This window comes from Anabrus simplex, chromosome 2 (assembly GCF_040414725.1).
Source record: "Anabrus simplex isolate iqAnaSimp1 chromosome 2, ASM4041472v1, whole genome shotgun sequence".
Classification (NCBI taxonomy): domain Eukaryota; kingdom Metazoa; phylum Arthropoda; class Insecta; order Orthoptera; family Tettigoniidae; genus Anabrus; species Anabrus simplex.
Genome location: NC_090266.1, coordinates 638,567,868 through 638,595,480, shown reverse-complemented (window position 1 = coordinate 638,595,480; position 27,613 = coordinate 638,567,868). Strand labels below are relative to the sequence as shown.

Sequence of the window (27,613 nt, the reverse complement as noted above, 5' to 3'; positions counted from 1 at the left end):
GGGCCCAATTCTAAAAGTACGTAAGAAAATTGTTTAAGATTTGAAAATAGTAAGTGGAAATAAATAAAGCTGGACAGAGATCTCTAATCTCTCAAAATGACTTAACAATATCCGACAAAATACTTCCAGTTTCATTAAAGAGGCGTCAATTTCCAATTCACTTGGCATTTTGTATCATGATCAATAAACCTCAAGGGACATGAAGGTCTCTGCTTACCTCAGCCAATTTTTCAGCCTTGGCCAGTTAAATGTTGCAATGTCAAGAAAGTTGCAATAGTGCCAAAAGGTAATTGTACAAGGAATGCACCGAGCAAGTGGCTGCGTCGTTTAGGTCGCGTAGCTATCAACTTGCATTCGGGAAATAGTGGATTTGAACCTCTGAAGATTGTTTTCCACAGTTTCCCATTATCACACCAGGCAAATGCCGAGGCTGTATGAAAATTAAGACCACGGTCGCTTCCTTCCCACTTCTAGCCATTTCCTACTCCATCGTCACAATAAGACCTCCCTGTGTCGGTGCAATGTAAAGAAAATTGTAGAATAATAAAGTACAAGGAATGTCGTACCGATATATACGGAAATCCTTCAATTAATATTTACCCCACTGACCTTAATGTCTTGATGGGTTTCAGCTTTTTGGTGCTGTTATCATGATGATGCAAGATGCTGCTCACATAACTAAATTACCAATTCTTGGAAGAAGAGAACCAGGGCAACAACAGATCAACAAAGATATGTGGCTTTCTAATGATAACAAAGATCCAGTATGCAAGATGAAAGGCTCAGTATTTAGGAAATATCAGATATGGAAATCAAGTCTTAATGGAAGTAGTTTAATATTTTTTGTTAGGCAGTACTATAACCCACCTTGGTACATTTGTCAATGGTGAACAGAAAGACCACCAGAATCCTACTTTGTTCCTGAGGTGTTCTGCAATATCTGCTGCAAACCCAGTCCAAATTGCAACAACACATTCCACAGTAGGTGCGTAGAGTATGTCAGTTAAATCTCTCAATCCCTGAAAAACAATTTAAATAAATAAATAAATAAATAAATAAATAAATAAATAAATAAATAAATAAATAAATAAATAAATAAATAAATAAATAAATAAATAAATAAATAAATAAATAAATAAATAAATAAATAAAATATATACAATATATAGAAATAAAGTGGACAAGGTAAATTGAATAGTTCAAACTAATGAAATGCAATGATGTAGCAGTAAGTTCTCTTTAATGCAGAGATGTTCTTTAGTACAGGGTTAGTACAGGGTTGTTCATGATATGTCAAACATCCCACTGTGACAAAATTACTTTCATCTTATGAAGAAGCTCAAAGAAAGTACTCTTTTACAAGTAATAGAAATGTTTTCCACATTGAAACCGAGCTTGATATGCATCAAAAATCAGATCACGAACATTATTCCATACCTGTAACAGAGGGTAAGTCAGTCAGTTTCATGCCAGCTTTTGGAGTACCCCTATGATTTCAACGGATTCACCTCGTGTATAATATGATTAAAAAAATACTACCTATCCTAAAATCTGATCTTACAGAGCTAACAGATCTGCACCGCCCTTAAATCCCTATCCTCCTAGCAATGAACACCTATCAAGACCTCTGTTGAAAGGTGCTATACCATAGCCCGGACTACCTATTCCCAGTCCCACTTCTACACACTACCTTATCTCCTCCATCTGTTTCCCATTTGTCACCCAGTACCAAACACGGATGACACAAAATTAAACATTTTCTCCATATCTCCGCGTTCTTCCCTTGCATCAACGAACTTGTGCAGAGTAGCATGACATCGATCTACAGATATCCCATCATAAATCCCATCAACATCGACAGGATTCTTCCAAATTGTGAGCTCACTTGGTCCACCAAAATGGAATTGTTTCATGTCACCTTGTAGTAAATCTAACCGACTGAAGAAATCTACTGCTTAACAATCCCTGTCTTCTATAAAGGTGCTTCAAAAAATAAGGTAACAAGAGCTCTTATGAGAAACTATTTTACAAGCAGATATATAGACAGCCAGGTACTGAAGCGCATTACAATTCAACACAATCACCATCCTTCTAGCATGCTTGTATTTTCGTCATTCATCAATCAGGTCTAGTATCTCCTGAGTAATCCACTGATTCTTAGCTGATCTTTTCTTCCTTCCTAACATTTCTTCAGCAGCCCTACTATGACTTCATTTTTTATGACTATCCACTCTTCCTCTATTGTGTTTCCTTCAGCCTCTTCATTTAGTCCTTGTGCAACATGATCTGTGAAATAATCCCTCACACTCTTTTCTTTCAACTTGTCTAGATCCCATCTCCTTGCATTCCTTCCTTTCTTCAATTTCTTGAACTTCAAATGGCATTTCATGACCAACAAATTGTGGTCAGAGTCAACATCTGCTCCTGGGAAAATTTTGCATTCCAACACCTGGTTTCTGAATCTCTGCCTAATCATAACGAAGTCTATATGATACCTTCCAGTGTCTCCAGGTCTTGTCCACGTATACAGCCATCGTTTGTGGTGTTTGAACCAAGTACTGGCAAGGACAAAATTATGATCAGTGCAGAATTCAACCAGCTGACTTCCTCTTTCATTCCTTTGTCCCAATCCAAATTCTCCTGCTGTATTACCTTTTCTTCCTTGGCCTATCACTGCATTCCAGTCTCCAATTGTCACAGGTGAACAATGTAGTGGAAGTGAAAAATGTTTATTGAAGACTATTTGTAAAGTGTGGTAATATGTTGTATTTGTAACAACCTAACCTGTACAGTGTAATATTTGTAACATATGTATTTGTAAATAGTAGATTTCAGTTCTGTACTTACTGGAAGTATCCAGAAATGTTACATAAATTTTTGAGCAGGGTGTGTTGTATTTTGTTGGTTATGTCTTCTAGAATATATTTTCTAACTATTCTGGAAATGGAAGATACGCGAACGTGCGTATTCGAGAAACTTATTTAAAGTTCGCGACTGAGGGAGTAGGAATTGTGATTGGTGAACCTAGGAGGGGATGGGCGGGCTCATGCATTCTGATTGGCTACTCCAAGGCCAGGGTTTGCCTATATATAGAGAGTGAGGCAGCGTTCGTGATAATTTGGTCTGTCTTGTCTTGTCCCGGTCTGCCTTAGTCTGTCTGAAGTTTTGCGTTGTGTGCGACGCCTCGCTACCGGGATGACCCACCTTCGGGTAAGCACTCTTGCATTCCACTCCGGCTAAAATTTCCGTAATGTTCGGTTGCTATTTCGTATAGGAGTCTGCCCTAGCCTAACCTAGATTCGCCAAATTAATTATTTATGACGCCTTAGCTTTTCAGCTGGGCTTGCGTGTTTGTTTTCGAGGCATTCCCATTTCTTGTTTCACTAAATATGTAGATTGTAGTTTAATATATTTACCTTGGGGTGTGCCTCTGGTAGTTCAGTGTCACTTGATGTATGCTAGAGTTTTGGAGAGTATGTTTACTTCACTGTAAATTGCCTTGTACAACTGGATTTGTAACTAGATGTATAGCTGGTTTGAAATTTTGAACTTGTATGAAGATATTATCAAAGAACCTCTAAGTTATGTGTATCACAGAGAATATAGTTCGCAAGTTGCGAGTTGGCGGATTTTGTTTGGAATGTATTTGTAAAATCTTTTTGTAAATAACATTTTTCAAATTTAAGGATCACGGTTGATTTATTTTGGAATCTGCAATCTAAGCCATGTCCATGCCCTCGGTAGGTCCTGCCTGCTTCCACTTTCCTGGTTTATTGTCCACTAGTTGGCCCTACTGATATTTACGTATGTTTTGGTCGGTGGAGATCCGCGTAATTTCAGCTAATGTTTCTCTGAGTGTGTAGTGGTTTCTGATATTGTGTAGTTGCTCTTTCCTTTCCCCCTTTACTGTGTTTAGTGCTTTGTTTTGTGTAACCACTCTAGTAGCGGTTACATCTGGTAGCAGAGGCAAGCGCTAGGTTGCGGACGAAGAAAAGTGATACCAATATAATGGTCCGTTATTGGACATTATAAATTTTCCCTATGGGAATCAACATCTACATCAACAGAAGAAAAGTGAACCGTGATCATACCTAACTTAAAACTCCGTAAAAGTTGTGATTTGTGTATCGCTTGAAATCTTGTTTCTACCTGTCAGGATGGCTCGCGCTGTTCCTAATCCTTTCCATTTGAGAAAAGCAGAACTCGTTTATGAACTTCGTATCCGAAAAATTAATTCAACAGGCAATGTCAGAGATGACACTAGTCTGTTGAAACAGTCGCTTAACTTACCTATTACCATACCTGAGTTAACTACAGACGAGTTGCGTGAGTCTCTGGCCGTGATTAAAGATAGGCTACCTGAGTTTAATGCCATTATTGTGTCCTTTGGTGCTTCTAAGCCCTCGCATGTTCAATTAGCGCGGGTTAAGGGGCAGTTACTACATTATCTCGACAGAATTAAGGATTTGTTGTCTCTTGAATTGCTGGAAGTTGAGCGGCAGAAATGTCAAGTCTTACTAGAACAGTTTTCTAGAATTTTCGACAGAATCGGTGGTTTGCTTGAAGGCAATAAGTTAAATAACACAGTTTCTGAAATTCAAGTGTCTATCCCACCTGAAATGAGTGAAAGTGTTAATTCTGGTGATGCATCTGTTGCTGCTCAAGTGTGCAATCAGACACCTAGTGCTGGTGTTAGGCCTATTCAGGAGTCTGTGGTGAATAATTCTGTCCTGGGATCTTCTGTTTCATTGTCTGGAACTAGGACACCTGTAAGTCGTTCTAATGATATATCTCTTTTGCATGTTGGTACCCGTACAAGTTTTCCTGTGGTGACTGGTAATTCTGTTGTGGCTCAGTGTTTGCCCTCTGTTGTTAATCAGCCCGGTTCTGATTCAATGGTACAAAACTACCCCGTCTTAGCACCACCGGTATCTAGTGCTATTTTAGGTTGCACAACCCCTACACAACAGGTTAATGCCCCGATGGTCTCTCAGGTTAGTGAAAACCTTTCTCAAATGAGGTTGTCCGCGCCTGTAACGTTGCAGGCTAACATTTGTCCTAACCTAACCTGTACTCCGTCCTTTTCACAAGGGCACCCGAAAGGAAAAGGATCAGCAGAGTCCATCTCTCCCAGATCAAGGTACCTTAAGTCTGGTAGGAAAGGGTAAATACCATTGTTGGTGACCATGTACATTTAGTTGTAAGCTATTTGTAAGAGTTTAGTTATAAGATAATGATAAGTTTATAGTAAGGTATATATAAGGTTTTAGTTATAAGGTGGTAATAAGTTTTGTGGTAAGTTAGTTGTAAGTGATGGTGTAGGCAAATACTTTAGCTATCCTCTTGTGTACTGGATTTAGTATTATAAGTTAGGTAGGTTTTAGTTAGGGTCAATCCTTGGAATTTATTCCCCTTACTTTCAGGTTTAGGGTAAACTCCTATAGGTTACTTTCACCCCCACCATCATCTTGTCAAATGAATTATAGATAGCAGTGCTTACCCCGGGGCTAGTGCCCTAATATACCTGGTGTGCGAGGGAGAGTCCCTACTGCATACTCATTAAGCCACCCTTTGGGTGACTGCGCAAGATCTTAGAGCCCAGCAGCATACTTTCCTTAAATATTCCCCTGTCTGCTGCGGTTTGTTTATGTTACAGCGGCTGCAGTGACCAGCTTATTCTGACAGCAACCTGAAGTGCCAAGTTGGGAGGCACACTCTGTGCCTTGGACGCTACCATCCGGCACCACAATTCTGTGGCGAACATCCTAATGGTGGCAATCTGACGGGACGGTGTCTCACCCATCTGCTTATCTGGGGCAAGATACCACTGGACTTCAATTACATAGCTACCTGGGTAGGACTGAAGTTGAATAGAGGCTGGCGGCAAACGGCCGTGTCGGCAGCCGCATCATCAGCGAGAACCTGTGGCCTAGCTGGACTGTGACTGGTGTGGAAACATGGTGCAAAATACTTAGTCCATAACTCGCCTAATAGGAGGCTTTGAACTCTGTGTGGCAACAAAATGAGAAGTTTCTGGATGACTAACAGTTGGCAGAAGGAAAGTGTGTACATCCTTTGGTGGACAGAGTACAAATTGTCTAAACAACTATGAAAGGGTCAGAAGGCGTTCTGAAGTGTAATGCGACTATCCATGTGGATTTTTATGTGATATAGGTGGATCTATGAACACATTCATTATTTTTGAAAATTATTGGTGAATCGTAAAATCTTGGCTACTGAAAGGACCTTGATGTAACGACAGTTTGTTTTGATTGCTTAGAAAGTCACCTTCAAGAAATCGTGTGTGTTAGAGTAATGTATCTTTACTATCTGCACTGTGTGAGAACATTTTATCGCTTTCTCCCCAGTGAAACTATGTTAATGGCCGAGCATGGCTTGACTTTCGGGGGGAGAGAGATGTCACAGGTGAACAATGTAGTGGAAGTGGAAAATGTTTATTGAAGACTTTATTTGTAAAGTGTGGTAATATGTTTTATTTGAAACGACCTAACCTGTACAGTGTAATATTTGTAATATATGTATTTGTAAATAGTAGATTTCAGTTCTGTACTTACTGGAAGTATCCAGAAATGTTACATGAATTTTGAGCAGGATGTGTTGTATTTTGGTGGTTATGTCTTCTAGAATATATTTTCGAACTGTTCTGGAAATGGAAGATTCGCGAACGTGCGTATTCGAGAAACTTATTTGAAGTTCGCAACTGAGGGAGTAGGAATTGTGATCGGTGAACCTAGGAGGGGATGGGCGGACTCATGCATTCTGATTGGCTACTCCAAGGCCAGAGTTTACCTATATATAGAGAGCGAGGAAGCGTTCGTGATAATTCGGTCTGTCTTGTCTTGTCTTGGCCTGGTCTGCCTTAGTCTGTCTGAAGTTTTGCGTCGTGTGCGACGCCTCGCTACCAGGATGGGCCACCTTCGGGTAGGCACTCTTGCATTCCGCTCCGGCTAAAATCTCCGTAATGTTCGGTTGCTATTTCATATAGGAGTCTGCCCTAGCCTAACCTAGATTCACCAAATTAATTATTTATGACGCCTTAGCTTTTCAGCTGGGCTTGCGTGTTTGTTTTCGAGGCATTCCCATTTCTTGTTTCACTAAATATGTAGATTGTAGTTTAATATATTTACCTTGGGGTTTGCCTCTGGTAGTTCAGCGTCACTTGATGTATGCTAGAGTTTTGGAGAGTAAGTTTACTTCACTGTAAATTGCCTTGTACAACTGGATTTGTAACTAGATGTATAGCTGGTTTGAAATTTTGAACTTGTACGAAGATATTATCAAAGAACCTCTAAGTTGTGTGTATCACAGAGAATATAGTTCGTAAGTTGCAAGTTGGCGGATTTTGTTCGGAATGTATTTGTAAAATCCTTTTGTAAATAACATTTTTCAAATTTAAGGATCACGGTTGATTTATTTCCGAATCTGCAATCTAAGCCATGTCCATGCCCTCGGTAGGTCCTGCCTGCTTCCACTTTCCTGGTTTATTGTCCACTAGTTACGTACGTTTTGGTCGGCGGAGATCCACGTAATTTCAGCTAATGTTTCTCTGAGTGTGTAGTGGTTTCTGATATTGTGTAGTTGCTCGTACCTTCCCCCCTTTACTGTGTTTAGTGCTTTGTTTTGTGTAACCACTGTAGTAGCGGTTACACCCATCACAATTAGATTCTCGTCACATTTTACATATTGTATTAAACCTTCTATCTCTTCATATATTCTTTTGATTTCCTCATCATCCGGTGAACTAGTAAGCATATAGACCTGCACTATTGTGGTGGGCATTGGTTTGGTGTGTATCTTCATGACAATTCTTTCACTATGATGGTCGTAGTAGCTTACCCGCTGCCCTATTTTCTTATTCATTATTAAACCAACTCCTGCACTTCCCCTGTTTGATTTTGTGATGATAATTCTGTAGTCGCCTGACCAAAACTCCCGTTCTTCCTGCCAACGTACTTCACTTATACCAACTACATCTAAGTTTAGTCTATCCATCTCCCTTTTCAGATTGTCTAACCTACCACAACGATTCAAACTTCTAAAAACATCCCACGCTCCTACTCACAGAATGTCAGTATCCATCTTCCTGATGATCGCCCCCTCCCATGAAGTCCCCACCCAGATATCCGAATGGGGGGACTAGTTTACCTCTGGAATATTTTATCCGGGAGGAAGCCATCATCGGTACATCATTCATGCAGAGAGAACTGTATGTCCCAGGGAGTTACTTACGGCTGTAGTTTCCCACAGCTTTCAGCCGTTTAGCAGTATCGACACAGCTAAGCCATGTTGAGTATTATTACAAGGCCATATCAGTCAATCATCTAGACTGCCGCCCTTGCAACTTCCGAAAGGCTGGTACTTCCCTTTTGATGAACCATTTGTTAGTCAGATCTCTCAACAGATACCCATCCGATATGGTTGGACCTGCCGCTTGGCCATCTGCTTCATTGGGCACGCAAGCCTCCCCATAGCGGCAAGGTCGCATGGTTCGCAGGGGAGGATGTTCAGGTTATGTAAATATCAGTCTAACGTTGAGGGGGGGGATATTAGGGATCAATGTTCCCTCATATTGAGGACTCTCTGAAAGGAGCTTTTACTCTGTGGTGTTGTATACTCTGTTGTTTACTCTGTGGACTCCAGCTGTGTTCCAGTCTATATACGTGTGTGTCAGTTGATCTTTGTATCAGTTGGACATCAGTCGTAGATGTTACGAGATGTAGTAAGCTGGAGTACTTGAGGAGTGGATTTTTACAGATATATAGCATGACTTGCGACGTTGAATAAACCAGTATTTTATCTAAACATGTGGTATTGCGGTTATGTTACTCCTCGCATGGCCCGATAGGTAGTTTGCCTACACAATATCACTTCTCATCCATGATTAAATTTCTATTACAATATCTGATAAATATATATCTACCAAGTTACTATATCTACCAAGTTACTTGATTCTTTTCCTAAAAATATTTTTATAGTTAAACAATAACAATTTTATGTCATTACTTGATTCATGCTTCCTTTACTGTAATCACCGCTCGCTAGTCCACTCCATCCCTGAATGTACCCCGATATACCTCTCCTAAACAAATCCCCTAACTTATATGTACCATTCCAGTTCTAGTGAAGGCCGTCTGAGCATCGACCCATATTTCCTACCCACCCATTAGCATCCACAAATCTCACTCCCAATTTCCCCACATACCCACTCCATAGTCTTATTTAAATTCCCAATTATCCTGCAGTCAGAATCTCTTCTACACCATATCCCACTCATAATAATATCAGTTTCCTTGAACTACTACTGAGCTGCTGCAACGCAAGATCCCACTACATCCCCAACTATGTTTGTACCCATTACTGCTTGCCTTACGGCCAACGTGGAAAATTACCACCACCTTGTGATATGAATTAATAGACAAACTAAACAACTTCAGCATGCAACCTGACTACTCACTTCACTCTTTTGATATTGTAAATATGTACCCCAGCATCCAAATTTCTAAATTAATTCCCACCATTGAAAATAACCTAAATAAAAATAGTCATTTGAATAAATTAGAAATTCAAGATTTTATTACATTGCTTAAATTGGTTGTAAATAATAACTTTTTTAAGTTTAATGGCACCATTTACCAACAGAACGGTCTGGCAATGGGTTCACCGACCCCAGGTATTCTCGCAGAAATTTATCTGGACTTTCTTGAAAACACTAAAATCAACAACAATTTTGATAATATCCTTTTTTGGGCTAGGTATGTTGATGATGTCTTGTTAGCTATAAATGAGAACTTAGACGACGCCCATACCACTCTTCAAGCTCTAAACAACATTGACTCTCATATTAAATTTACCTTGGAGTCAGAAACAGATCAAAAGATCAATTTTCTAGACCTTACCATTATTAGACGTCCGGAATCTTTAACCAATAAAATTTATAGAAAACCCACCCAATCGGCTGTCACAATTCAACAAGATTCAGCTCATCCCCACCCTCACAAAAAAGCAACATATAACAGCCTGGTTCACAGAGCATTCAATGTACCCATGACTAAGAAAGATCTTTATACTGAACTGAATACTATCCGTAGCATAGCAAGATTCAATGGCTTCAGCAGCCATTTCATAGAAAGTATTATATCAACAAACAAATTCTGTCCCAAAACCACACTTAAAAAAGAACTACCTAAATACGAATCCTTTTTTACTTTCACTTACACCAACGAAATTCAAAAGATCACCAATATTTTAAAGAAAAAAGGCGTAAAAATAGCTTTTAGAACCAACAACAACAACACCACCACCACACAAATTCTACATAATACATCACACATTAATAAAGTTAAAAGTACGCAAAATCAGGTGTTTACAGACTTAAATGTAACTCCTGTTCTAATATTTCTTATGTAGGGCAAACCGGTAGAACCTTTAATATAAGATACTCGGAACACTTCAATGCAGTCAAATATAACAAATTTTCTGCTATCGGCCAACATATGGTCGACTATAATCATAAGTTTACGAACATCGAATCAGACATGGATATCCTTGAAATAGCTAATGAAGGCCCTCTACTTAATATAATCGAGGATTTTTATATACATTTGGACCAATACTTTAACGCTAACTACAATCTCAATTAAATAACCGAGAAACCTAATATTTTATTTGATAAAAAGCAAGTCAGTAGACCAAAATTCTTTCTTCAAGTCAATTAAAGGTCCCCCTCCAACACAAACATCACCATCTTCCATCCCGCCTTAGTCCTGACGCTCAACGCATACCCACGCGGTATCTTCTGATCTCAAAACTTGGCCCACCCTGGTAATAATGAAGGTTGTCAGTCTGCCCACCCTAGTGAAAATGAGGGTTGTCAGTCAGTTCCTTTTCTCTGGACACAAGGGGCGCGTGTCATTTAAAAGGCAAGTGAGCGCTGTCAAAAGCAAGGTTGTCATATTTTGCGTTGATTATTTAAACATGTTAAGATTTAATTTATTCTAAAGTCAAAATATAAAAACTTGATCATGAACCACAGCACAAACCAATATCGCAGAATAATTTGTTTCGTGCTTAACTCGTGTGGTGGTCGCAGATGTTGAAAGAAAGAAAGAAACAGGAAGAAGGAATTGGCACATAAACTCAACAAAGACTAAACTTAAATTGATACCAAAGTAGGCCTGTTAAAATATTAATTCAGGATTTTCTGATGCGATAATTTCCAGGTGTGATTCCCACGGCCTCCACATTACTGCATGAAGCGAAGTGAAAAGCTACACACTTCACGAATATTAATTAACGAAGCAAAGAAATAATCCAAAACTTTCAAACAGCGAACAATGCAAGTGTGAATTGTCTTAGATGAAAACAGAGACTGACGACTATTTAACAAGAGGTGCATTGGCAACAGAGCTGCGAGGATTTCTGAAGGAGAATGCGAACTTCCGTTTTAAAGCCCACTGCCATCATAAATCACCCCCTGCTAGGCCAGTGAGAGCCAGGGAGATCAAACGTTTGCCAAACTGTTTGAATGCAGCTGGGTACGCGTTGCCCGTCTCAGCTATACCTTGCCTTAAGCCACTTCCCATTTCCCCGCCGCTCCCCACTTATGTCATTCTATGCTCCTCCCCTCACCAACTTCCTTCCATTCTGCCTTACGCTGTTCTCACTCTGTTAGTTGCACTCAACCGGCAAGCTTGTTTCACATTGTGCAAGGTGAGCCCTCAATGTTAGTTCTCTTTTTTTCGCCAGTCTTGTCCCCTCATTTCGATTCTTTCTTGCGTTAACTCAAACATTCTTTTCTCCAGGTTCATTTGGTTCCTATTGAATTGGGATTGGTCCTTTGCAACACAACAAGATTTCAATCTACCACAAGATATGTCCAAAAGTTTTGTCAGCATTTAACCTCTGTTGTGGATTTATTGGACAAAATAATTCCCTCCGTGCCAATGTTGAACTTCATATCTTCTAGAACTTGATAGAAACATTGGACATTGTTTAAAATCTGACATAAACCAATTTTTAAATGTGCAACCTTGGACTATTCATCAACTCGAGATTATTTTATTCAATTTTGAGATAATTATTGTTTAATATTTTAATTTTTACGAGACATATACCAAAAGATTTTATTTGTCACAGAAATGAAAAACCTACAACCTGTTTTCCAGTCTGTGACCGGGTCAGGGATGGAATGAATGAACCATATATAGGCTATTATTACGATGGGGTCGCCACCCCCAAAGTGATATATTAATGAATGATAGATGCTACGAAATGAGAATGGAGAGTGTTGCTGGAATGAAAGATGACAGGGAAAACCGGAGTACCCGGAGAAAAACCTGTCCCACCTCCGCTTTGTCCAGCACAAATCTCACATGGAATGACCGGGATTTGAACCACGGTATCCAGCGGTGAGAGGCCGACGCGCTGCCGTCTGAGCCACGGAGGCTTTTATTTGTCACTGTTCAACATAACTTTGCTGCATCTACAACAGTTCATATTTTCACCATTTTACATGTATATCATTCCACCACATCCCCAGTCCATTCTTTCATCTCTCATCTCACCGCATAACTCTGTTTTAGGACTATGGTATACACTTATGTATCTTGGCTAGGCTGATGATGGTCCTTATAGAACCGAAACTAGTACCTTGTAATAGCACATTCTAATGATTTTGTAAACATCGCATGATTGTCAAGTATTGAGAAGGTGGATTAAAAAAAATTGTATTTATTTTATGTGTAATCTTACCTCAATACGGAACCAACTATGAAATTTATAACCTTAAAACATAGTTCACCTGACCTTCACAATTTCTCCCCCTTCTCCTCCCTTGCTTACTTACCATCTATATATATATATATATATATATATATATATATATATAAAATAATAGTTTTGTCTGTACATTGTTTAGAATTTGAAAAGAATGGTATTTCTGTATTGGTCATGTCTATAGTAACAAGGAAATGCAACTTTTACCTTTCCGTAATTTCTGTCTGTCTGTATGTACACGCATCACGAGAAAACGGCTGAAGAGAATTTAATGAAAATCAGTATATGAAGTCAGATGAGGAGCCACTACAATCTAGGCTATAAATAATTTTACTCACGCTGAGTGAAATGGTAGTTTAGGGGAAGGCCTAAAATGTAATTCTCAAATATGTATATTATCGATAAATACTACATAACTAAACTTATATAGAATTAAATTTCCTATCATTTATGTGATACATTGACCGTACCATCTTTGACAACACAGGTGTTCATGAAGTTGTATTTTTGTTGCCAAGTCCATATAAATGCTGAGCCACGAGGAAATTGGTTAACAGAATTTAATGAAAGGTGGTATATGGAGTCGGGGAATAAGAAACTACAGGCCAAGTTATAAACAATTTTAATCGCCCTGTATAAAATTGTAGTTTAGGGGAAGGCACCTAAAATTTTATTTTTAAATACCTATGTTATTGATCCTATGGAAAAGTACTACACACACAAAATTATAGAGAATATAATTTCCGACCAAATATATTTTATTCAATTTTACCGTACCGAATATGATAAGAGTGATATTTCAGAATCCAAAGAAAACTAAATGTGAAGGCCTACAATATAGGAAGCGCATAACATTGATCAACAATAACATTACATTTACCATTGTTTGTGGTGATGTTCTTTGTCTCTTATGCTGCCGCTCAATTCCGATAGATGGGATTACTGATGCGTACCAAGTATAACAACCTGACTGAATATTGGCGGGAAATAGCTGGGGAGTCAGAAAACTTTCTTCTTTAGTATGTCATTCCTCTGCTTCATACATTTTCTGATGCCGTACTGCTGGTACGTAACTCAGTGGTTCATCATAGTATACCAGCTATTCTATCCCTAATATATAAGTAATAATAATAATAACGTAAATGTTTCCACCTTTTCAATACAATATATTCACAAAATTACAAAATTATACGGTACTAGTTTTGACCCATCTAGGGGTCATCATCAGCCGTATTATTCTCAGTTAAATACGGACCAAAAACATGAAATTCATAACCATCAATTCTATCCCTACTCGGACGCGCTGTTTTGAATGAGCAGTGTGCACTCTTAAGGCAGAGGCTCACTTAGTAGTAGTAGTAGTAGTAGTAGTGGTAGTAGTAGTAGTAGTAGTAGTAGTAGTAGTAGTAGTAGTAGTAGTAGTATGACCTGCTATAGAATTACAATTTAGGCATATTCCAAATTATAGCACCACAATTCACTAAATAACTCAAAATTCAACCCTGAAAAGAGCCGTTTCTTAAAGAGAGCTCCTTCCTCTTCACTTTTATTGAATTCTACAATCATTTTATTCAAAATTAGCAGTAAAGAGGGGGTTTCTCCTCTGGCTTGGAGGAAAAAATTGCCTCCAAGTCAGATTCTTCCACTGCCAGTGTAGTGAACTGAGATTTTCCGACTCATTGGGTACTCCTAGGAAACAGATTAGTAAAAGGCATAGTTTTTGCCCTGGGACCCTCCACTATTCGACCTCCTCCCTCCCCCCACCTAAAAAAAAAAAAGACAAAGTGTTCACGGATCATGGCTGTCTTTGGCCTGGTCATTCCAGCTCTGGAACTTTAGACTGTTAGATCGGCAGCGTAGTACTGTTCGTTAAAAGCGAGAAAATGTGTGGTTTTTCGTCTGATCAAGTATTTCACATGAAATCATTGCTTTCACTCGCACCATTCCTACTGACGTCATTGTAATGACCTATATTAATTTCAGTTGGGAAAACCACTAAGACGGTCTTTCTGAGGATGTGAACAGGCAGGTGGAGAGTGAGCGTCTGCCATTATAATGAAATTGTCCAACCTGATTGTTACTGATGGTAGGCAAGCAGGCCTGCTATTACAATGAAGGGTCCCTAACGCAGTCTTCACGTGAGAAAAGACATTTGGTGATTTCTCCGTCGCGTTTCTAGGGTAACGTTAAGAGCTATGCAATCTAATACAGTCCGTAGCGAAGTACGTGTACATCAGCTAGTATCCTCTAAATTGACTGAAGGATAACTAGCTTAATTCGGATCCTCCGTTACAATTCTAATTACCACCCTCAAACTTGCAATTTCTTGCCTCATCTTCCTTACTTCCCACACATACCCCCAGTCCTTACACCTGCCTCTTTCAGCCATTCTGTTACATCTTCAAAGTAATGTGAAATGAAATGTCAACAGAAATAAAACAGCGTATTCTATGAACAGAAGTATGTATATACATCAGCAGGAAGAAATATTTCACAACAGTGCAATCAGGAAACCAACTGATAGAATAACTAAACTACCACTAATCGAGTTAAACGTATCCTGATTATAAAATACTGTACTAGGAATAAGAGGCTAACTACAGAAATGTATAGCTACACTATACATGTACAGATATAGACAGGTTGTTATTGTTGTTGTATTTGTTATTATTGTTATTGTTGTTATTACTTGCAAACAGAAAAAGCAAGAAAGATGCTCTCTAACAAGAATAGTTATGCTACAATTCTAAACTGTGTCCAGACTTAACCTAATTACAAATGGCTATTACTACGCCCAAGCAGGAATGAAAATTGCCATTAAAAGACTAAATTAGGAAGAACTACAAGGATTATTCAACAAAGCTAAATACAGACAGATTATAAGAATTATAATTACCATTTTATCCTACAATACTCTAATAGAAGTGAAACTACAGTTTAGTTAAATCCTGAAATATCGAAAGGATTACCACACACAAGGAGAACACATGAATATAGCAGGCAAGACGTAATCTAATACAATAACCACATTATAACTGACAAATGTACTTAGGCATAACCTAATAATAACAAATTTTCTGAAACAATAGCATTGGCGTTAAAACTTAATACTTATCTGGAAGAAGACCCATTGGAAGACCACACACAAGATGGAGGGATCAGGTGGAGTATGAAGTAAATCGGAGAGGACTACAGTGGCAGACAGTGATGAACGATAGAATGTGAGAAAAAGAGAAGATTGGAAGAGGCTCTGAATGACCTGCATAAGTAGAAACGTATCAGGTAGAATAAGAAGAAGAAGAAGAAGAAGAAGAAGAAGACGACTTAATACTTAGTCGGGTTATTTTCATTTTTAACCTGCATGCTAACAGAAAAGGAAACTTTTACCCAACTAGACAAGGATTAAGTAATGATACAGTAAACACAATAAGTTCTTATATTACTGCACTACAGTAATTCTATAACATAACTGCACTTCGTTTAGACGTATTCTAATTAAAATTGGTTAATTGAAACAACAGAAATGTAGTTTAATGTAAATCCTTAATAGAAAGTACTTCAGTTTTATTCCTACAAGCTAACAGAAACTTTAACTCTTCTTACATGCAGAAGGATCGAGGGTGCAAGTATAAAAATTACACCAGAGACTTGAACCAACTACTCAGAACTATAAATAAGTTATTGGAATACGGGAATCAGCTGATATTTATTTTGGCTTTTCTTGACTACACTGGATCATCTGCTGATATATATGAAGTGGCGGGAAGGGATTCAGTTAGGTGGAAATGTAGTAAGCAATCTGGCCTATACTGATGACTGTCTTAATGGCAGATAGTGCCAAAAGACTGCAGTCTAACATCTTAGAACTTGAAAATAAGTGCAATGAGTATGGAATGAAAATTAGCCTTTCCAAGACAAAACTGATATCAGTAGGTAAGAAATCCAAGAGAAGTGAATGTCAGATTGGGGATACAAAGCTGGAACAGGTAGATCATTTCAAGTATTTAGGATCTGTGTTCGCCCAGGATGGTAGTATAGTAAGCGAGACAATCAAGGTGCAGTAAAGCTAATGCAGCGAGCTTGCAGTTGCGATGAACAGTATTCTGTATGAAGGAAGTCAGCTCCTGGACAAAACTATCTTCGGTCTGTTTTCCAACCAACTTTGCTTAACGGGAGTGAAGGCTGGGTGCATTCATGATATTTTATTCATACGTTAGAAGTAACAGACATGAAAGTAGCGAGAATGAATGGTGGTACAAACAGTTGGAATCAATGACAGGTGGGCACTCAGATTGAGGAGACAGAGGCTAAATTAGGAATGAACTCAATGGATGAAGCTGTACGCATTAGAATGCTTCGGTAGTATGGTCATGTGGAGCGAATGGAGGAGAATAGTTTACCTAGGAGGATAATGGACTCTGTTATGGAGGGTAAGAGAAGAAGTAGAGGAAGACCAAGATGACGATGGTCAGACTCGGTTTCTACCGATTTAAAGATAAGAGGTATAGAACTAAACGTGGCCACAAGACTAGTTACAAATAGTGGATTGTGGAGGTGTTTAGTAAAATTCACAGAGGCTTGCAGACTGAACGCTGAAAGGCATTATGGTCTACATTGAAGACCAGCTGATGTACCCGTGCTTCGCTACGGGATTCACAGAAAGACTGCCTTGTGGTTTTCCTAATTGAAGTCAACATAGGTCATTACAAAAACGTAAGTAGGAGTGTAGCGATTAAAAGCAATGTTATCTTACAAAATACTCTATCAAATGAAAAACAGCACATTTTCTCACTTTTAACGAACAGTACTACGTTGCAGATCTAACAATCCAAAGTTCCAGACCTGGAATGACTAAGCCGCAGACAGCTGTGAACAATCATCCGCCATTATTCCATTAAATATGCACACTGTTCATTCGAGTCAGTGCCTCAGAGTAGGGATCGAATAGGTCGAATGCTATGATGAAACAGTTTATTACGTACCAGTAGTATCAGAACATTTATGAATCAGAGGAATGGCATGCTTAAGAAGAAAGTTATCTAACTCCTCAGCTACTTTCTGCCAATATTCAATAGGCTGTTATACGCGGTACGATCGGGCGAGTTGGCCGCACGGTTAGGGACACGCAGCTGTGAGTTTGCCTTCCGGGAGGTAGTGGGTTCGAAAACCACTGTCAATAGCCCTAAAGATGGTTTTTCGTGGTCTCCCATTTTTACACCATGCAAATACTGGGCCTGTACCGTAATTAACGTCAGGGCCGCTTCTTTCACACTCCTAGCCCTTTCCTATCCCATCGTCGCATTAATACCTATCTGTGTCGGTGCGACGTAGCCTAAAGCAAATTTAAAAAATACTCGGTATACAGCAGTAATCCCATCTATCGGACATGACTGGCAACAGAAGACACAAGGCACATCACAACAAATAATGGTCAATGTAATGTTATTGTTGTTCAATGTTATGACTTTTCTGTATTGTAGGCCTTCACATTTAGTTTTCTTTCGACTCTGTGATATTAGGGCGCCTTACGAAATTGTTTATAGTGTAGGCTGTAGTTTCTTATTCCCCAACTCTATATACCGATTTTCATTAAATTCTGTTTACCCATTTTTCTCGTGGCTCGGCGTTGATATGGGCTTAACAACAAAAATCCAAATTCGTGAATATCTCTGTTATCATAGTCGGTACGGTAAATATGTATAAGACATGAATGATCAGAAATGTAATACTATATAACTTCAGCAATGTAGTATTTGTCGGTAGGACTACTAAAAATACAATTATTTGAGAATTAAATTTTAGGCTGTCCCTTAAATTACCATTCCACTCAGCGTGAACAATATTATTTATGGCCTAGATTGTAGCAACTTATTTCCCAACTTTGCATACCGATTTTCATTAAGATAGGGTGATTAATAAAATAAAAATTTGAAAATTTAAGTTTAGGCCTTCCCCTAAACTACCATTTATCAGCGTGAATAAGATTATTTATGACCTAGATTATAGCGACTTGTTTTCCGACTTTGCATACCGATTTTCATTAAGATAGGACCGCTAATAACATAAGTATTTGAGAATTAAATTTTGGGCCTTCCCCTAAACTACCATTTCTCTCAGCGTGAATAAGATTATTCATGGCCTAGATTGTAGGGACTTATTCCCAGACACTACATACCGATTTTCATTAAATTCTCTTTAACCATTTTCTCGTAATGCGTGAACATACATACATACATACATACATACATGCATACATACATACATACATACATTACGGAAAATGAAAAAGTGCATTTTCTTGCTACTTTGGACATGACAGATAGAGAAATACCATCCTTTTTAAATTCTGAGCAATGTACCGACAAAACTCTTATTTTATATACATAGATGTATGAAACAGAGGAATGGCATGCTAAAGAAGAAAGTTTTCAAAATCTCCAGCTATTTTCCGCCAGTAATTAGTCAGGCTATTATACTCGGTACGCATCAGTAATCCCATCTATCGGAGTTGAGAGGCAGCATAAGAGACAAAGAACACCGCCACAAACAATGGTCAATGTAATGTTATTGTTCACCAATGTTATGCGCTTTCTATATTGTAGGCCTTCACATTTAGTTTTCTTCCAACTCTGAAATACCACTCCCATCATAGTCGGTACGGTAAAACTGAATAAAATATACATGATCGGAAACTGTATTCTCTGTAACTTTTGTTATGTAGTACTCTTCGATAGGACCAATAACATAGGTATTTAAAAATTAAATTTTAGGCACCTTCACCTAAACTACATTTAAATCCAGTTTGAATGAAATTGTTTATAGCTTAGACTGTAGTTTCTTATTCCCCGTCTAATATACCGATTTACATTAAATCCTGTTAACCCAATTTCTAGTGCCTCGGAGTTTATATGGACTTAGCAATAAAAAAACAAATTCATGAATATCTGTGTTATCATAGCCAGTACGGTAAAAATATATAAGACATAATTAGTCGAAAATTTAATTCTATATAACTTTCGTTACGTAGCATTTATCGATACGACCAATAATAATATAAGTATTTGAGAATTAAATTTTGGGCCTTCCCCCAAACTACCATTTCACTGAGCGTGCATAAAATTATGTATAGCCTAGATTTTAGCGGCTCATTCTCCGACTTTGCATACAAATTTTCAATGAGATTTGACCAATAATAACGTGAATATTTAAGAATTAATTTTTTGGCCTTCCCCTAAACTACCATTTCACTCAGCGTGAACAAAATTATTTATAGCCTAGATTGTAGAAACTTATTTCCCAAATTTGCATACTAATTTTCATTAAGATAGAACCACCAATAACAGAAATATTTGATAACTAAATTTTAGGCCATCCCCTAAACTACCATTTCAATCAGCGTGAATAAAATTATTTAAGGCCTAGATTGTAGCGACTTATTCTCCGACTTTGCATACCGATTTTTATTAAATTCTCTTCAGCCGTTTTCTAGTGATGCGTGTACATACATACAGACAGACAGACAGAAATTACGGAAAAGTAAACACTGCATTTCTTTGTTACTATGGATATGACCGGTAAAGAAATACCATTCCTTTCCAATTCTGAGCAATGTACAGACAACATACATACATACATACATACATACACACATACATTATCATTATAGACTGCCATGCCTTTCAGCGTTCAGTCTGCAAGCCTCTGAGAATTTACTAAATGTCGCCACAATCCTCGATTTGCAACTAGTACTGTGGCCTCATTTAGTTCTATACCTCTTATCTTTAAATCGTTAGAAACCGAGTCTAACCATCATCGTCTTGGTCTACCCTCCTGCCACTGCTCCCACCTGTTTGTATCAACAATCATTCTTGCTACTTTCATGTCTGTTACTTCTAACTTATAAGATACCCTGAGTCCATCCAGCTTTCGCTCCCGTAAAGCAAAGTTGGTCTGAAAACAGACCGATGTAAAGATAGTTTCGTCTGGGAGCTGACTTCCTTCTTACAGAATACTGCTGATCGCAACTGCGAGCTCACTGCATTAGCTTTACTACACCTTGATTCAATCTCACTTACTATATTACCATCCTGGGAGAACACACAACCTAAATACTTGAAATTATCGACCTGTTCTAGCTTTGTATCACCAATCTGACATTCAATTCTGTTGAATTTCTTACCTACCGACATCAATTTAGTCTTCGAGAGGCTAATTTTCATACCACACTCATTGCCCCTATTTTCAAGTTCCAAGATGTTAGACTGCAGGCTTTCGGCACAGTCTGCCATTAAGACCAAGTCGTCAGCATAGGCCAAACTGCTTACTATATTTCCACCTAACTGAATCCCTCCCTGCCATTTTATACCTTTCAGCAGATGATCCATGTAAACTACGAACAGCAAAGGTGAAAGATTGCAGCCTTGTCTAACTCCTGTAAGTACCCTGAACCAAGAACTCATTCTACCATCAATTCTCACTGAAGCCCAATCGTCAACATAAATGCCTTTGATTGATTTTAATAATCTACCTTTAATTCCATAGTCCCCCAGTATGGCGAACATCTTTTCCCTCGGTACCCTGTCATATGCTTTCTCTAGATCTACGAAACAAACACAACTGCCTATTCCTCTCGTTGCATTTTTCAATTACCTGGCGCATACTGAAAATCTGATCCTGACAGCCTCTCTGTGGTCTGAAACCACACTGGTTTTCATCCAACTTCCTCTCAATGACTGATCACACCCTCCCTTCCAAGATGCCAGTGAATACTTTGCCTGGTATACTAATCAATGAGATACCTCGATAGTTGTTGCAATCTGTTCCCTTGCTTATAGATAGATGCAATTACTGCTTTTGTCCAATCTGAAGGTACCTTACCAACACTCCACGCTAATTTTACTACTCTACGAAGCCATTTCATCCCTGCCTTCCCACTATACTTCACCATTTCAGGTCTAATTTCATCTATTCCTGCTGCCTTATGACAATGGAGTTTATTTACTATCCTTTCCACTTCCTCAAGCATAATTTCACCAACATCATTTTCCTCCTCCCCATGAGCTTGGCTGTTTCCAACACCACCATGATGATTTCCTTTTACATTGAGAAGATGTTCAAAATATTCCCTCCACCTCTCCAGTGATTCCCTGGGATCTATTATGAGTTCACCTGAATTACTCAAAACACTGTTCATTTCCTTTTTCCCTCCCTTCCTAAGATTCTATATTACTGTCCAGAAAGGTTTCCCTGCAGCTTGACCTAGCCTTTCCAGGTTATTACCAAAATCTTCCCAGGACTTCTTTTTGGATTCAACAACTATTTGTTTCGCTCTGTTTCTTTCATCTACGTACCAATCCCTGTCTGCCTCGGCCATTGTTTGGAGCCATTTCTGATAAGCCTTCTTTTTACGTTTACAAGCTGCTTTCACTTCATCATTCCACAAAGATGTTCGCCTTTTCCCATCTTTACACACAGATGTTCCTAGGCATTCCCTCGCTGTTTCTACTACAGCATCCCTGTATGCCACCCATTCGCTTTCTATATCCTGAACCTGCTTACTGTCTACTGTTCGAAACTTCTCACTAATCATATCCATGTACTTCTGTCTAATTTCCTCGTCCTGAAGATTTTCTACCCTTATTCGTTTGCAGACAGATTTCACTTTCTCTACCCTAGGCCTACAGATACTTAGTTCACTACAGATCAGATAGTGGTCTGTATCATCAAAAAATCCACGAAAAACTTGTACATTCCTTACAGATTTCCTGAATTCAAAGTCTGTTAAGATATAGTCTATTATGGATCTGATACCCCTAGCCTCCCATGTGTAGCGGTGAATAGCCTTATGCTTGAAGAATGTACTCGTAACAGCTAAACCCATACTAGCACAGAAGTCCAGCAAATGCTTCCCATTCCCATTAGCTTCCATATCTTCCCCACATTTACCAATCACCCTTTCGTATCCTTCAGTTCTATTCCAACTCTCGCATTGAAATCGCCCATTAGCACTATTCTATCCTTGCTGTTGACCCTGACCACGATGTCACTCAATGCTTCATGAAACTTGTCAACTTCATCCTCATCTGCACCCTCACATGGTGAATACACGGACACAATTCTAGTCCTAATTCCTCCAACTGACAAATCTACACACATCATTTGTTCATTTACGTGCCTAACAGAAACTATGTTGCGTGCAATGGTATTCCTGATAAAGAGCCCAACCCCGGACTCTGCCCTTCCCTTTCTAACACCCGTCAAGTACACTTTATAATCTCCTACCTCTTCCTCATTATCTCCCCTTACCCGAATATCACTTACTCCTAGCACATCCAGATGCATCCTCTTTGCTGACTCAGCCAGTTCTACCTTCTTTCTTCCATAAGCCCCATTAATATTGATAGCTCCCCATCGAATTCCATTTCGTTCGCCAAGTTGTTTCCAAGGAGTCCCTCGCCTGTCAAATGGGAGTGGGACTCCATTACTCCCATAGGTCCGAGGCTTGCTTAAAGTGTTCTGAGCTCGGTAAATTCATGAAGCAGGATGTTGCCCTACTTGCACATAGTCCAAGTGAAGATCTCTCCTCTAACGGGTTATGGACCACCGGTGAATTGTATAGTTCTAGCCGCCTGAGCACAAGGAGGGCCACGACTCAGAATATGTCCGAGATGCCCACTCCCATTCCATAGCAACTGGTATCCCGACTCTCAGGACCACTCACTAGGCCACTCAGCCGTTGCCCATGGTTCACGAACTAGGACGTGACTACAGTAACCCACAAACTCTTATTTTATATATATAGATGTGTGTATGTGTATATGCATGCCTGAAGATTACACTATACCCTGGTCAATCGGTGACACAGTGCAGTAATTTGAACACGAAGAACTGCAATAATCTATAATACTTCAATTACTTAACTATTTTGCCTGCAGAATACTGTATATTCAGTTGAATTTCTTTCTGTAAACAAAACTTAAAAGGGTATCATGTTATTTGATGCAAGTTTTACCTTCATGATAAATGCAACTGGCAAATTTCTATTGGAGATACTGTGGCTATTATCTGTACAAATATAAATGCTGCAGAAGATACAACTCCTTACAATATCCTGACATTGTAAATATTCTATCAACAGACCAAATTTAAGAAGAAAAAATTTATTTATTTCTTCTTTCTCTTAATCCAGAATAGAAACAGGGTAAAACCTCACCTACAACACATAATCTACTGAACGCCTACAGAACTATTCAATGTAAAATCTAAATAAATATTACTAATGTCAATTACTACAAATAAACTATTCTCATAAATACAATTTGTGTAATCTGTATTTGATTTTTATACTTCCTTGTCATAGGCAAAATTTCAGCTGCACATGTCAAAATAGACTGAACATGCCTTGTACATTATTTCACTAGCCTTAACTGGCATATCTTTGCTTAACAGTACATTTAAAAATCTGTGATAAGAGTTTGTGTATGATAATCTACCACTTGATATCCATACTGTTATGTGTCAGCCCCGTAGTAGTCCCTTTCTGTATTTCCAGGAAGGAGCTAGTGATTCAGATGACCTGGGAACTCCCAGCCGGCTTGTGGGGGGGGGGCAGACTCTCCGTATATTGTTCCCGTCGGCTGGCTTACCTGCGAGTTTCTTGGAGATTCAATGGGAATGTTCTGGCTCTAGCCACATCGGATAAAATTCTGGCTCAAATCAACCAAGCTATAAAAAGGGAGGCTAGCTGCGGACAGTCAGTCAGAATGAGACTCCGTGGTGGGGCTAAAGTGAGAGTTGGGTTCAGGGGTGGAGTCAGTGTGAGACTCAAGTGTGTTGAGGTTCGGTGGCTGGGCTGAGAGCAACAGGGGTGTTGACTGTCGCTGGAGACCCACCAAGATCTGAACGAAGAGCTGCTGTTGTTGTGTCGAAGAGAACAGTGAGTTGGTGGGCTGGAGACAACGAAATGGAAGGCTGTGCTGTGCGTTCGTGTATTTCTGTGGACTGAGGCTCGGCGTGAGTCAGCGAGGGAAGCTGCTATCGCAAGTGTGAAGGTAGCTGGACCTGTGTTAATGTTAATGTTCGCTGTGATATCGTCCTGCTGTTGAAAACTGTTGGGCTGTTTAGCCATCACTGCACGAGACTGTTATAAATAGAAAGTAATTAGTAAGTGTGGCCATTCATGGTTAATTAGAATTTTGTGTGTGTGTGTGTGTGTGTGTGTGTGTGTGTGTGTGCGCGCGCGCGCGTGTGTGCACGCACACACATTTGTTGGGTCATCCAGAAATAAATTAGAGGAATGAAACAGACTGAGTTTTATTCATGCCAATATCAAGTCTTGCATAATTTAGGTCGTAAGTATCTGAAGTTCTCCACAACTTCAAGACCCAAGTCTGCAAATTTTGCTGCTCATTTTCTAAATCAATAAAGTACATTACTTCCTTCCAGTACTTCCAAAGGCTTCCCATATTTTGTCTTCCAATTCTACAACGAAACTGCTTGTCATTTACGTTATGGTATCACCCACAGGGAACACAGACCCATGGTGTTCCTCACAGAGTAGTACTAATCACGGGCAATGCACAATCCCATGGTGTTATCATATAGTGGTACCAATCACAGGAAATGCAGACACATGGTGCTCCTAATATAGTGGTATTACTCATAGGTAATGCAGACCCGTTCCGAACAGAGAGGAACTGACGCAAGTCAGCGGCGCATGGCAACTTCCCCTGCACTGACACCTGCCCGTGATGCCGCATGCCCGTTCCCCCACATCAGTGGAATGAACACGATGGTACTAATCACGATTCTTTAGGATTTGTTTTTTCTATCAATGAGTCCATCACAGCCTTAATTAATTATTCTACTTCCTTTCTTAAACCTGGTAATCTTCTGACCGTTCTTCTCATAGAAGCATATATAATAAGACCTTGATGCATCATTTTCGAAGGGTGGAGGGTGTGAATGACGGTAGGTGCAGTAAAATTATAAATGCGGGTAACATAGAAAGTAGGGGGAAAGAAAAATAACAAAATATAGGTAGGCTACTGAATTTGCACATTCTTCCTTATGTAAACCTCATACTATATACCTATAGGAGCCGTCAAAATAATGCAACCACAACATACGCAAGAATAATAAATAGCATTATTTTTACCCCTTTTCTTCTAACTTTTCTTTACATCTCGTAATAGCTGAAAACGGTTATTTTTTACTGCTAGGCTCTTCAAAGCAGATTAGGGCCAATGTAGGGCTTAGTAGTTCAGTAGAAATGAAAAGGTTAGCACAGGATCAGGTAGTGTTGAGAGCTACATCAAACCAGTCTATGGACTGATGAGTCAAACAACAACAACAACAACAACAACAACAACTACTACTACTACTACTACTACTACTACTACTACTACTACTACTACTACTACTACTACTACTACTACTACTACTACAACAACAACAACAGGCTCTTCAGTCTGCTGAAACCAACTTTCAGTAAATAAATTTATAAACTACCTGAAAGAGAAAACATTCGGTAAAGCATTACACCTCAAAAAGAAACAACTTAACTAAAAGCCTAACAGTTATAAATTGATGATAATGATGATGATTGTTGTTTAAAGGGGCCTAAGAGCTAGGTCATAGGCCCCTAATGGTACGCAGTGCAATGAAATGATATGATAATTCAAACTTCAAAATGTATCCCCTGACGAGAATAAAACTAATGATGAAACAAAGGCCATGAATCGAAAACGATCAGTGGATCCAATTCACAATGCCTAATATTCTGAGATGATCATGATGACGATGCTCGTTTAAAGGAGCCTAATATATAGGTAATTGGCCCATAATGGTACAAAATGCGACAAAATGTAATGACACGTTAAAAGTTCAAAATCATCTTCTGATCACGTGATGAAGAATGAATGGATACATATGAATTTAAATGTGGATCCGACCAGCAACTATCAAACAATATTATTGCTGACCAAGGGACAGCTTCTAAAGCTGAATCCTGAATCGAGGATGCTTATTGTCTAAAGAGGTCCAAAATCCAGGTCAACAGACACTTATGATGGTACTTATCGCTAGTAAAGTAATAATAATTTTGTGTGGCTATTTCTAGCCGGGTGTAGCCCTTGTAAGGCAGACCCTCCGATGAGGGTGGGCGGCATCTGCCATGTGTAGGTAACTGTGTGTTATTGTGGTAGAACCATGGTATTCGTCATGTTGCAGTACTAATCAAAAGTGGCATAGACTCACTGTGTTCCACACATTATGGTACTACTCACAAGTATTGTACGACGCTCAGGTAACGCAGACCTGTGGTGTTTCTCACATAATGGTGCCACTCATAGGCAATACAAACGCATGGTGTTCCTGACCTAGCTGTACTAATCACGGGTGCCAGTATTCCTGTGGTGTTCCTCACATAGTGGGTACTAATCAATCACAGGCAACGCCCAGACCCGTGGTGTTTCTCACAATGGTACTAATCACGGGTACTGTAAAACCCATAATGATTCACACTCTGTTGCTACTAATCACAAACCTATTGAATACCTGACATAGTGGTACTACTCACAAGTAAAGGCGATCTATAGTGTTCCCTGCATGATGGTACTAATTTAAATCTAAGAATTTCATTTTTGTCCGTATTGAACTGAGAATGGAAGATAGGAAACTTAAAAGGGTACTAATCACAAGTAGTTTCGTGGTTCTAATACAACCATCCCTTGGTTGCCCCTATTAGTCATGTCTTACGACAGGCAGCGGATACCTTGGGTGTATTCTTGATCTGCATCCCCCCACCCACATGGGGCTG

General features: G+C 39.1%; 1 protein-coding gene across 1 annotated transcript in view; it reads right to left on the bottom strand.

The window, feature by feature from the left end:
* Nup188 (nuclear pore complex protein Nup188) overlaps positions 1-27,613 on the bottom strand; it is a 752,879-nt gene that overhangs the window by 284,520 nt on the left and 440,746 nt on the right. The window contains exon 15 of the mRNA XM_067139287.2: positions 868-1,019. Within this exon, the coding sequence (XP_066995388.2) occupies positions 868-1,019 (152 nt within the window). The remainder of the gene's footprint in view (positions 1-867; positions 1,020-27,613) is intronic.